The 11,195-nt window shown below is 66.9% G+C and overlaps 4 protein-coding genes across 4 annotated transcripts; 2 read left to right on the top strand and 2 right to left on the bottom strand.

Annotated features, from left to right (window-relative positions):
- Positions 1–708: 708 nt before the first annotated feature.
- Positions 709–3,243, top strand: PFL1_06730 (uncharacterized protein; the record flags this gene model as incomplete). The annotated part of the gene is made up of 1 exon (XM_007884276.1): positions 709–3,243. The coding sequence occupies one exon, from the start codon at positions 709–711 to the stop codon at positions 3,241–3,243; it is 2,535 nt and encodes an 844-aa protein (XP_007882467.1).
- A 544-nt stretch (positions 3,244–3,787) lies between these two features.
- Positions 3,788–5,065, bottom strand: PFL1_06729 (uncharacterized protein; the record flags this gene model as incomplete). Its single annotated transcript, XM_007884275.1, has 2 exons — positions 3,788–4,874; positions 4,989–5,065. 2 exons carry the CDS (start codon positions 5,063–5,065, stop codon positions 3,788–3,790), a joined length of 1,164 nt encoding a protein of 387 aa, XP_007882466.1.
- An 852-nt stretch (positions 5,066–5,917) lies between these two features.
- On the top strand, positions 5,918–7,385 carry PFL1_06728 (uncharacterized protein; the record flags this gene model as incomplete). The annotated part of the gene is made up of 5 exons (XM_007884274.1): positions 5,918–6,044; positions 6,183–6,261; positions 6,381–6,470; positions 6,567–6,846; positions 7,059–7,385. 5 exons carry the CDS (start codon positions 5,918–5,920, stop codon positions 7,383–7,385), a joined length of 903 nt encoding a protein of 300 aa, XP_007882465.1.
- A 219-nt stretch (positions 7,386–7,604) lies between these two features.
- PFL1_06727 (uncharacterized protein) lies at positions 7,605–10,816 on the bottom strand (the record flags this gene model as incomplete). The annotated part of the gene is made up of 7 exons (XM_007884273.1): positions 7,605–9,550; positions 9,676–9,705; positions 9,797–10,051; positions 10,170–10,249; positions 10,375–10,454; positions 10,547–10,647; positions 10,774–10,816. 7 exons carry the CDS (start codon positions 10,814–10,816, stop codon positions 7,605–7,607), a joined length of 2,535 nt encoding a protein of 844 aa, XP_007882464.1.
- Positions 10,817–11,195: the final 379 nt, after the last annotated feature.

Here is an 11,195-nt window from a genome sequence, read left to right as displayed (position 1 = left end):
CAGCTCAACAGGAGAGGGAGAGATAGAGATAGGGAGAGAGCGGGTGCGAGTGCGAGTGCGAGTGTGAGTGAGAGTGAGTTGAGCAGTTGCGCGGAGGGATGGTGGTGCTGGCCAGCGAAGCGGGGCAAGGCTCGGAGGCATGGCCGGCCAGCCAGCGCCCAAGCCGCCCTCGGCCAGACGAGCCAAGGCCAGCCCGCGGCCTGCCCTCCTCCACCCAGGCCCACACGTGAAGACGCGAGGGCGACCCCCCGGCTCTCGGGCTGGCTCAGGCTGCCTGATTTTCGGCTGGCCCGGTGGCTCTGGCTCTGGCTCTGGCGTGGCTGGAAAAAACAGGTAGGCTGGTTGGGCGGCTGACCCGCGCCCCGGTCAACGACGCGAAGCAGGCTGGGCCAGCCTGGCCTGCAGGGTGTTGGTCTGGCCTGCCTGGGTGGGCGGGCTCTCGACCAACACCTCGGCCCCTCTCTGTTCCACCACCGCCTCGACCACCGCCGCCATCGCCACCGCTCTCTGCACATGTGTATAGAGCTCGAACCTTCCTGCAAACACATCGTGTCCACGCAACCCGCCCCGAAACAGGGCCATCTCCCCCGCCGCGACCTCCGTCCTCTCTGAACCGGCGTGCCACGTGCGCAGCGCATACACGCGGCATCCAGCCTCCTTTCCGACCGTCCCCTTCCTCTGACATCGCCATCCGGCCAGGACGACAGCATGGACCCCATGTTTATCGAAGCCGAGCGTGTCGCCAGCTTCAAGCCGGCGGCTTCGTCGTCGTCGTCGTCGAAGCGCAAGCAGACCCGCTCCGAATCGCATACGTGGCCCCACTCGACCGCCAAGAACTCGAGCTTCCCTTCGCCCGCCGCCTTGGCCAGATACGGCTTCTACTTCGCGCCCGAGGACGGCTCGCCCGATCGCACCGTCCACTACCTCTACGACACCGCCGTCTCCGGCTGGAGCGCCGGCGACGACCCCCTCGAGAAGCTCGATGACGTCTTGCCGGACAACGCCTGGTGCCGGATGTGGCGAAGCAAGGCTGCACTCAGATCGGTCCGCAGCTCAGACAACAATGACGGCGACGACGCTGCGCGCTGGACGTGCAGCCAGGCCGAACTGATGCCCAACAGCAAGCAGATGGCCGAAGCGAGAAAGGAGACGTTCGCCTCCAGCTGGCCCTACGACGGCAAGAAGGGATGGAAGCCCACCAGCAAGAAGCTCGCCGAGGCCGGCTTCTACTTCACCCCGACGCAGGGCGAGGAAGATACGGCCACCTGCCTCTACTGCTCAAAGGCGCTCGAGGGCTGGGAAAAGGGCGACGACCCGATCCAGGAGCACCGCGAGCGCGAGCCCGGCTGCGCCTTCTTCACCTGCACCCTCGTCGAGTCCGAGGCCAGCGGGTCGGACGCGGACGAGGCTGTCGACGACGCAGACACCCTGCTCGCGCGCAGGCCGAAGCGCGTCGTCTCGACCTACTCAAAGCGGACGGTAAGCCGGGGCAAGGCGGCAAAGGGGCGCGCCGGTGCGGCCCCGCAAGACACCGACAGCGAGGCCGACACCGACGCCGGTGCGAAGCAAAGGAAAGGCGGCGACGACGACGATGACGAGTCGTCCGCAGCAGACGAAGAAGAGGTCGAGGAGCGACCCAAGCCGGCCAAAAAGGCGGTGCGCAAGGCCCGCACGGCGTCGACGAAGGTCAAGAAGAGGATAGCGGATGACGAGGATGACGACGGCGATGGCAAGGACGCCGGCCACGACGACGATGACGACGATGATGCCCGCGGTGGCAAAACTCGCGGCAGGGGCAAGGCACAGAAGGAGAAGGAGGCCGCAGAGGACGGCGACGGCGACGACGACGACGACGTCCCCGCCAAGGGCAAGGCGGCCACGGCCAAGGTTGCGATCGGCAAGGGACGCCCCACGACTGCCAGGGTGACCAGAACGGCGAGCCGAGCCGCTAGCAAGTCCAAAAAGGCGCCCGCTCGGTCACCATCCGAGTCCGAAGTCGACGGCGAGGCGGGCGCCAGCAAGGCGGAGCCGGAGCCGGAGCCAGAGCCGGAACCGCCCGCGGAGCCGACGCCTGTGCCTAGGAAAGCGTCTCGGACGCGCAGTCGAGCCAAGAAGGCGCAGCAAGAGCAAGAGGCAGAAGAGGCGGAAGAGGTGCCGCCGCCGTCGCCGCCGCCGGTGGCCGAGGAAGCCGTTGAAGAGCAAGATATCGAAGAGGCCGGCGCGAAGGCCGACGGCACAGTCGTCGAGCTTGCCTCTGCCGCCGCTTCTGACGCCGGCATCGACGGGGACGACGACTACGACCTGCCGGAACCCGCCCCGAAGCCCAAGAAGAGGGGCAAGGCTGGCCGCGACAACGACGACGACACCACCGACGTCGAGGCCAGAGGAGGCGGCCGCGACCAAGGCGGCGAGGACCACGACCTGCCAGAGCCCAGCGTGAAGCCCAAGAAGGGCAAGGCGGCCGCATCGAAGGCCAAGGCCACCAAAAAGGAGAATGAGGCGACCGCAAAGAAGGCAGCGGCGGCCAAGCCGAAGCGAGGCGGCGCGACGGCCAAAGCGGCGGCATCGTCGTCGAAGAACAAGAAGAAGAAGGGCGCCGCCGAAGAGGACGCTGCCACCGAGACCGAGCCGGAGACTGAGGCCGACGTCGAGGCGCAGACCGAGCCGGAGCCGGAGTCGGGCGCGGAGACGGACGCGCAAGAGTCGTCTGCGATCGAAGCCGAGGTCGTCATTGAGCCCGAGGTGTCACGGCAGCGGCAGCAGCAGCAGCAGCAGCAGCAGCAGCAAGATGAGGCCATCGACGACGACGAGCCTGCCGAAGCTCCCGCAGACGAGACAATCGCGCCGGCCAAAAAGGGCAAGGGCAAGGGCCGCGGCCGCGGCCGAAAGCAGGCGGCGCAGCGCAGCTCCGACGACAACGGCGGCGGCGGCAACAGTGACGACGACGATGGCAATGGCGATGTCGAGATGCCGTCGTCGGAAGCGGCGGCAGCAGAGGCGCTGATAGAGCGCTCGTCGTCGCCGGCGCCGCTGCGGTCGCCGCTGGCGCGGCTCGAGTCGCTCAACCGTCTGGAGCTGACGGACGAGGAGCGGTCCATGACGGTGGGCCAGTGGCTGCAGCTCAAGGCCGACGCCGCGGCCGCCGAGATGCGGAGCGAGGGCGAGCGGCAGATCCGTGAGCTCGAGAACCGCATGGCCCAGGGCCGCCTCACGATTGAGCGCACGCTGCGCGGCCGAAGGTAGACGGCGCGGCGGCGCGGCGGCGCGGCGGCGCGGGGTGAGGGAGGGCGAGGACGACCCAGAGGACGAGGACGAGGCGGCTCAGCGGCAGCGGGATAGCTCTCACTTGGGCGGCCTCTCCTCTCCCCTCCTCTCCCGTGACCTCTCGCCTCCTCGTCCTGGTTCGGCCTCCGCCGTCTACGTCCCGCGTTCCATCCCCCTCCTCGCCACCCCTTTGCGGGGACACACCCGATTGGTCCTGGCTGGCACTGTACACTACCCCCCGCCCCACTCTCCCCTTGGTTCTCGTCGCCGTCGTTGTCGCCCCTTTATCGTCGTCGTCGTCGTCGTCGTCGGCGGCGGCGGCGCGACGCTGGCAAGGTTGAAGGGCATGTAAAATTTATCTATCTCCCTCTGGCGGTGACTCTGTCGCTTCGTTCCCATCCCGGCAGGCCGGCCTGTAGCATCTGGAATCGGTTTGTTTCGGTTTCTATGGAGCGTGGGCCCTTAGGGCAAAGAGCGTCTCGTCTTTGTCGTCGTCGCGGCGCGCGGGCGCGGGCGCGGGGGCTTACTTTGCGCCCCACACGGCCTCGGCGACGTCGGCGCAGAGGGCGAGTTTGCGGAACTGGTCGTCGTGGGTGATTTCGTTTCCGTGGACGGTCGACGAGAAGCCGCACTGCGGGCTGATGGCGAGCTGGCGCGTGCCGAGGGGCACGAACTGGGCGGCATCGTTGATCTTGTCAATGAGGGTCTGCTTGTCCTCGAGCTGGGCCAGCTTGGAAGAGACGAGGCCGAGTACGACCGTCTTGGTATCGGGGAGGTGTCGGAGCGCCGAAAAGTCCTTGCCGGAGCGTTCGTTTTCCCACTCGAGGAAAAAGGCGTCGACGTTGAGGTTCTGGAACAGGACCTGGGCGATGGGGTTGTAGCCCTGCTCGGAGCCCTGGGCAAAGAACTGGGATCGGAAGTTGCCCTTGCACAGGTGGATGGCGGCGCACATGTCGCGCGGCTTGGAGGCGAGCGAGGCGTTGATGAGGCGGGCGTAGTCGTGCGGCAGCTTGTCGAGGTCCTCGCCGCGCTCCTGGGCGCCGCGGCGCATGGCGTCGTCGGTGAGGTAGGCGAGGTTGGTGTCGTCCAGCTGGACGTACCTGCACCCGGCGGCGTAGAGGGCGTCAATCTCGTGGCGGTAGGCGGCGGCGAGGTCCGAGAAGAAGTCCTCGAGGTCCGGGTAGGCCTCGGTGGAGATGGCGGCGCGTCCGCCGCGGAAGTGGCACATGGTGGGCGAAGGGATGGTGATCTTGATCTGCCCGTGCTTGTCGGCGGGGACGAGCGACTTGAGGTACTCAAAGTTGCGCACCTCGATGCTGTCCTTTGGGTGGCGGATCTTGCCCGTCACCGAGAGGGTGGGGGGAACGCGGCCCTCTTTTTGCTCGAGGGTGTTTTTGGTGATGGTAACGCCCTCGAGGTGCTTGAGAAAGTCGAGGTGGAAGTACTCGCGGCGGAACTCGCCGTCGGTGATGTCGCGGATGCCGTGGTCGAGGAGCTGCTGCACGTGCGTCTTGATCTCGGCGTCTTCGACGCTGCGCAGCTCGGCGGCGGTGATGTCGCCCTTGGCGAAGGCGGCGCGCGCATCGTGCACCGCCTTGGGGCGCAGGAAGCTGGAGGGAGGCGGGGAGGGGGGGGGGAAGGGGGAGAAAGGGGGGAAGAGTGAGCGGGGGTCGAGCCGAGGGCGGCGGGAGCGTAGGGGCCAAAAAGAGGGGGCAGCAACCTACCTTCCGACGTGACCGTGCCTGAAGGGCGGGTCGCATGCGAGCTTCTGGGGCGGGGTGCCGGCAGGGAGGGCAGACATGGTGGGCAGGTGTGGCGGAGAAGCGTAGGGAGATGAGGGATGCCGAAAGGGGGGGTGGGTCGAGATGGTGGTGGTGGGAAGGTCTAGAGGGGAGCTAGAGTTGTTGCCAGCAGCAAGGACGAGGATGGGGGCGAGGCGGGGCGTAGGGTAGGCCTGGCTGGCTAGGAAGACTCGCTCGCCGCCGTGTATGAGGCCGAGCGAGGCAGGCCGCACCTGGCCGACCATGTGTATCTTGCGAGTGGGCGCCTCTGCCCACAGAAGAGTGGCGAGGCGGCGGCGACAAAGGCAAGGCAAGGCAAGCGGCCAAGCGGGGCAGCAGCGCAGCAGCGGCCAATTCGCCTGTCTTTTTGACACAACCGGAGTGGAGGCATGGCAGGCTCGCAGCTTGACGAGGCGTCACTCGGCCGACAACCGGGCATGACGGCATCCATTGCCTTGGGCGCGGCCCAGGCCCCGACCCTCTTCGGACCCGCATCTCGTTTCGACCAGGCTAGACGAGCGTACCTCGGAGCCGGCATCGTCGTAGGGTCCAGCCTCGCCCAGGGATGCAGGGATTGCCGATGCAGCGGCGCGTGAGATGAGATTGCCGGCGTGCCTGGGCCTGGCTGGCTGGCCTGTCCTGGCAGACCCTGACAGGCTGGCCTGAGCGTGCGTGGCTGGCTGACGGGGGCGCAGATTGCCGAGCGAGTGCTGCTTTGCTCACCCTCGATGGCCGTGTCCGACGCCCATGCCCTCCTCGCCCTCCTCCTCGTCCTAGCCTCGCTCCTTGTTCTTCTCACCTGCTCCTCGTCTTCCTCTTTCTCTTCCACCACACTCTCACATCCTCAAAGCTCGCTCGCTCGCTCGCTCGCCATGTCGCAACCCCTCGCCGCCTCCAACATCTTTGACCTCACCGGCGCCGTCGCCCTCGTCACGGGCGGCGGAACCGGCCTGGGCCTCATTGCTGCCCTCGCCCTCGCCACAAACGGAGCCAAAGTCTGTCAGTAACAGTGGCCGGCGGGCGGTCATCGTGGCAGCAAGCGGGGGAAATCACACCACCACTACTGACATTCCGCTCCGGCCTCGCTTCCTCCTTTGATGCTACCCCCTCTGCCTGCCTCCGTCCTCCCGCCGGCAGACATCACGGGTAGGAGAAAGGAGAAGCTCGATCAGGCCGTCAATGCCCATTCCCAGGGCCTCAAGGGCAGCCTCGTCGCGTGAGTGTCGCGCAGGAGCGTCGACGCAGAGCAGGCCAGGCCAGACGACATGGGCCCCATCCAACGGGCTCCAGGCTGAACCTTTCTCCCTCTCTCTCTCCGTTCGGCACCCACAACAGCATCCAGGGCGACGTCGGATCAAAGGACGACCTCATCCGCATCGCCGCCGAGGTCGAAAAGGCCGATGGAAAGCTCCACGTCCTCATCAAGTGAGTCCCCGCTTCGCCTTGCTTCCCTCCCCATTGCATCGCCCTCTAACACCTTACCCTCTCCCCTCTCCCCCTCTCTCTCCCCCCTGCCGGCAGCAACGCGGGGGTGGAGGGACCAGTAACCAACCTCGGCGACGACCCGTCCAAGCTGAGCGTGGAAGAGTACTCGCGCATGCACCTCGAAAACGAGAGCGTGGCCGACTGGGACGCCCTCTTCCGCGTCAACACGCACGCCGTCTTTTTCGCCACCATGGCCTTTCTCCCGCTCCTCTCGCGCGCCAACGCCGCCCCGCCCGCCGGCGCGGCCGGCAAGGCGTTCAGCGCGTCCGTCATCAACATCACCAGCATCTCGGGCATCGTCAAGATGTGCCAGAACGTACGTGTCCGTCCGTTTGTCGGGTGGTTGGTCGGTTGGTCGGGCGATGCCTGCCGATGACATGCCATGCCATGCCATGCCATGCCATGCCAGGGGAGAAGGGGGAAGTCAGTCGGCGATGGGTTAGGAGGATCGTATCGACTCACCCGCTTTGATCCTTACCCTCCCCTCTCTCACCGCTCCGCGCAAAATCGACCCCTTCGACCGGACAGCACTACGCCTACAACGCCTCCAAGGCAGCGGCCAACCACATTACGCAGATGATGTCGCACGAGCTGCGGTTTCGGACCAACCTCGGTCTGCGGTTCAACGCCATCGCCCCCGGCCTCTTTGCGAGCGAGATGACGACAAAGCAGTCCGACGACCAGGGTCGCAGCGACCCAAACAACCTCGGCGCCCACGCCAACCCGGCCGGTCGAGGCGGACAGGAGTCCGAATTCGCCGGTCTCGTACTCCTCCTCGCTTCCAACGCTTTCATGACCGGTCAGGTCGTCGCTGTCGATGGTGGCTTTGTTAGCGCCGTCTCGGCTGCCCGTTGAGTGTGCGCGCGCCCGCGCCAACGCATGCCCAGCCCCCCGGAAACGGTGTCCAGCAAGTGTTTGTAGAGTGTTGCGGTGTGTTGCACAGCGGCCTGAGGTCGTCGCGCCGCTGCCGCTGTTGCTGCAAGGAATATCATTCGCCCTCGTTTATTCCCGCGAAAATATTGACGTTGCAGGCGCCTGCCCGGCTCTGCTCGGTGGCGCACCCGCCGCCTCCACTCACTCGCCCAGCGCCTGCCGGTACAGGTCGCTGCCCACGACGTCCTTCAGGTCAACGAGACGCGAGCGCAGCCACATCCTCACCGCCTCGCTGTCCCTGCCCGCGATCCTGACAACTACGCATCCCAGATCCTCCTCGCCCTCGCCCTCGTGGTCGCCGTGCTTGACCGACGTCGGCTCGACCTCGAGCAGGCTCAGGCTCCAGATGAGCTCCGGCGTCGACGAGGTGACGACGCGCTGCTGGATCGCCTCGAACTCGCGCGCCAGCCGCTTGATCGTCTTGCGCGCATCCGGACCGGCGAGGAGCAGCGTGGCGTAGCAGCCGTACGGCCCGTTGCGCCGGGCCAGCTCCGTGTTGTCCGGCACCTGCGTCGTCGTCGAGGCAGAGGCCGGGCTACCGTCGCGCCGCACGTCAATCTCGAGGTCCTGCTCGAGCAGCAGCACGTCGCGCGCCACCACCTTGCCGCCGATCCGCACCTCGTTCCTGCTCCTGTACGACTCAAACGACCATATCTCCGGCTGCCGAGGTCGCGTGGCGTACGGGGAGCGCTCGACGCCAGTGCCGGCGTTGCCGCTGCCCGAGCTGCTGCTGCTGCCGCCGCCGCCGCCTTGCTGACGTACCGCCGTTCGACCCGGCGTGAGCCAGTCGAGGACGACGAGTGAAGACGTCGTGCGATCGCGCACGTCGAATCGCTGGACCTGGTCGTACCGCGATTGGGCGAAGCACGTCACCGGGTCCGGCAGCAGGATCAGCGTCGACCTGGGTCGGATCAGGAAGCGGAACGCCTGTCGGGTGACGAGCGACGCCGCCGCCCTCGCCGCTGCGTCTGCCGTGTCCCGCCGCTCGCCTTCGTCTTGCTGGCCCCCCCTTGCCTCGGCAACTCCTTCGGTCGTCGCCGCCGCTGCCGGTGTCGACCTCTTTTGCCGCATCTTGAACACCTTGGTGCTGCCCTGCGTGAGCAGCAGCATGGCGCAATGCTCGCCGACGTCGATGTCGAGGTCGACTGAATCGCCGCTGACCAGCCCGCCGCCGTAGCCGACCACGTAGAGCGCCGCCACCGCCTTTGGGTTCACCGTTGCCGTCGCCGTCGCCGTCGTCGCTGCCGTCGTCGCTGCCGTCGTCGCTGCCGTCGTCGCTGCCGTCGTCGCTGCCGTCGTCGCTGCCGTCGTCGCTGCCGTCGTCGCTGCCGTCGTCGCTGCCGTCGTCGCTGCCGTCGTTGTGGCCGTCGTTGTCGTCCCGGCTACTGCTGCTGCTGCTGCCAGAGTGCCGCCTTGCTGCCGTCCGTCGATGGCGCGCCGCTGCGCTGCCTCAAAGACTTTTCGGGTAGCGATCCTGGAAGAGGCTCCGGGGCTGATCAATTTCAACGGAAAGGTGAACGACAAGTGTGTGAACACTGCTGCCCGTTCAATCACCGCGGGCGCCGCTGGAGCTGCCGTTGCTGTCGCGGCCTCGGCCGATGACGACGACGACGGCGACGGCGGGAGGGGGCGGCCCATCGACGAGGGCGACGACACCACATGCGATCGCAACACGGCCAGACCCTCACCGGTGAACTGCTCCGTCCTCGAGGGCGACATCGACGGTGCCGACGACGGCGGCGGCGCCGACATGTTGGCCTCCTTGGCGATCGATCGCAGCGTCGGCTTCTCCTTGTAGGTGAGCTTGGCGTCCGGGCCGGCGGTGCGCATCGCCTGCTGCCGCTTCTCCAGGTCGTGCGCCCACATGGCCGCTCCGATCCGGTTCGACACCGAAAACACGAGGCCGAGGAGCGGGACGCGCTCCATGAGCGCGGCGACGAAGCCAAAGGAGCGGTAGTAGCCCTGCCTCTCGGTGACCCACAGCTCGACCTGGGCCGGCGACATCCTCTTGGCCTCGAAAAAGGGCTGGTGGAGGAGGCGGCCAAACGAGAGCGACCGCAGCGCGGCACCGAGCGCCATGCCGAAGACTGACGAGGGGAGCGGGAGCGGCGATGGAGGGCAAAGCGAGGCAGAGCGCCCGACGAAAGCGGGAGCATGCAAGACCGGTCAGAATCGGCCAGTCTCGACACAAGCGGCGCCGGTTTAGACTCACAGGGCACAAAGTCGACGGGGAGCAGAAAGACTGCGGGTGAAGGTCCAGGGCGAGAGGGATCGTGGTCAGCCGCCGCCTGTACGGGACCACGGCCAACGCCAGCAGCGATCGAGGGACCCACCCTTGAGGACGACCATCCTGACAAAGGGGCTGGCGAGCTTCATGTAGAAGCCCTGCTTCTTGGCGTCCTTGATGGCCTTTTCGGTGGGCGGGTTGGAGAACTCTTCAAAGTACTCTGTCCACCAGTCGGGCTGCTTGCCGCGCGACCGGACCGTGGCCGAGTAGGCCGTGTTCCTGCACTCGCGCAGCCGGCGGCGCAGCCAGAACTCCATGATGGTGTGGACCTGGCCCATGACGAACATAAACGTGGCAAAGGCTGGCGCGGAAGGCGGGAGGGTGCGGGAGGGTGACCAGAGGCAGAGGCGGCTCGAGGTCAGACGCTGCTGGGATGCTGCGATGAAGCCGGACGCCCGGCCGTGGGGCTATCGACTCACTGTACAGGCTGGGGACGGGGATGCGGAAGGGCAACGGGTCGTCGACGCGGTCCGCGGTGCTGACGAAGGTCTCATAGATGCTGGATCAGCGGCAGAGGAGGTGGGGCGCCGGAGAATGAGGGCAGCGACAAGCGTCAGATGCATGAGCCTTCCTCTGCACATGCAAGCGCTCGAAGCGCGATCCACTGGACGCGCCTGGACTCACGCTTTCGTACCGGTGACCGAGGCCGAGGCCGACATGAAGTAGTAGACAAAGAGCCTCTGGAGCGGCCAGGTGAGGACGGCCTGCGGGGCGGAGCGGGGCAGCATACACGGGGGTCAGCGATCTCGTGGGCCATGCTTGATCAAGCGGGCTGCGCGGACGCGCCTCGACTCACCCAGACTGCGCCTGCAATGCCGGCCTGCTTTGCTGCCTTTGAGCATTTCGCCCACATGGGCTTCCATAGCGCCGGGTCGTGGGCGAGGCGGTACGCGCCGACTGGGCGGGGCCAGGGGGTGGCGAGCAGGGTACGAGCACAGCAAGGGCAAAGTGCGGACAGGCAGACAAGGCGTCAGGATCCGCTGCTCGGCACGGCACCTCGGGCGGCGCGGGCACGCAACGCACCGACGCAGTAGAGGGGCGGAAAGATGAGCGTCTCTTGCGGCATGGCGGACGGCGAGCTCAGTGGTGCTTTTGGGTCAGCGTCGCTGATGCACGCCAACGGTCGCGGACTGATGGAAGGAGCGGTGGCGACAAAGACGAGAGTAGTGTTGAGGGCGATGAGGAAGAGGTAGGAGGCGGAAGGAGAGGTGCGGAGTGAGAAGGTGGTGGAGGGAAGGCGAGCTGAAGCCAGGCCGGCACGATAAGGCTTGGCTCCGCTGCAGGGCTCGGCCCCCGCGTCCATGCCAGTAGTTTAAGGCTCCAGGGGCTGGCTGGCCAGTGCGCACCGCTGCCCCGGCACCGACGACGGAAGCCAGTCAATCGGGCTGCGGCGGTCAGAAAGGGCCCGATCGGGCGTCGGACGACCCACCGTCCCCACCAGCCAG

Source organism: Pseudozyma flocculosa (genome assembly GCF_000417875.1).
Source record: "Pseudozyma flocculosa PF-1 unplaced genomic scaffold scaffold00029, whole genome shotgun sequence".
NCBI classification, from domain to species: Eukaryota; Fungi; Basidiomycota; class Ustilaginomycetes; order Ustilaginales; family Ustilaginaceae; genus Pseudozyma; species Pseudozyma flocculosa.
This window is presented reverse-complemented; position numbering and strand designations above follow the sequence as displayed.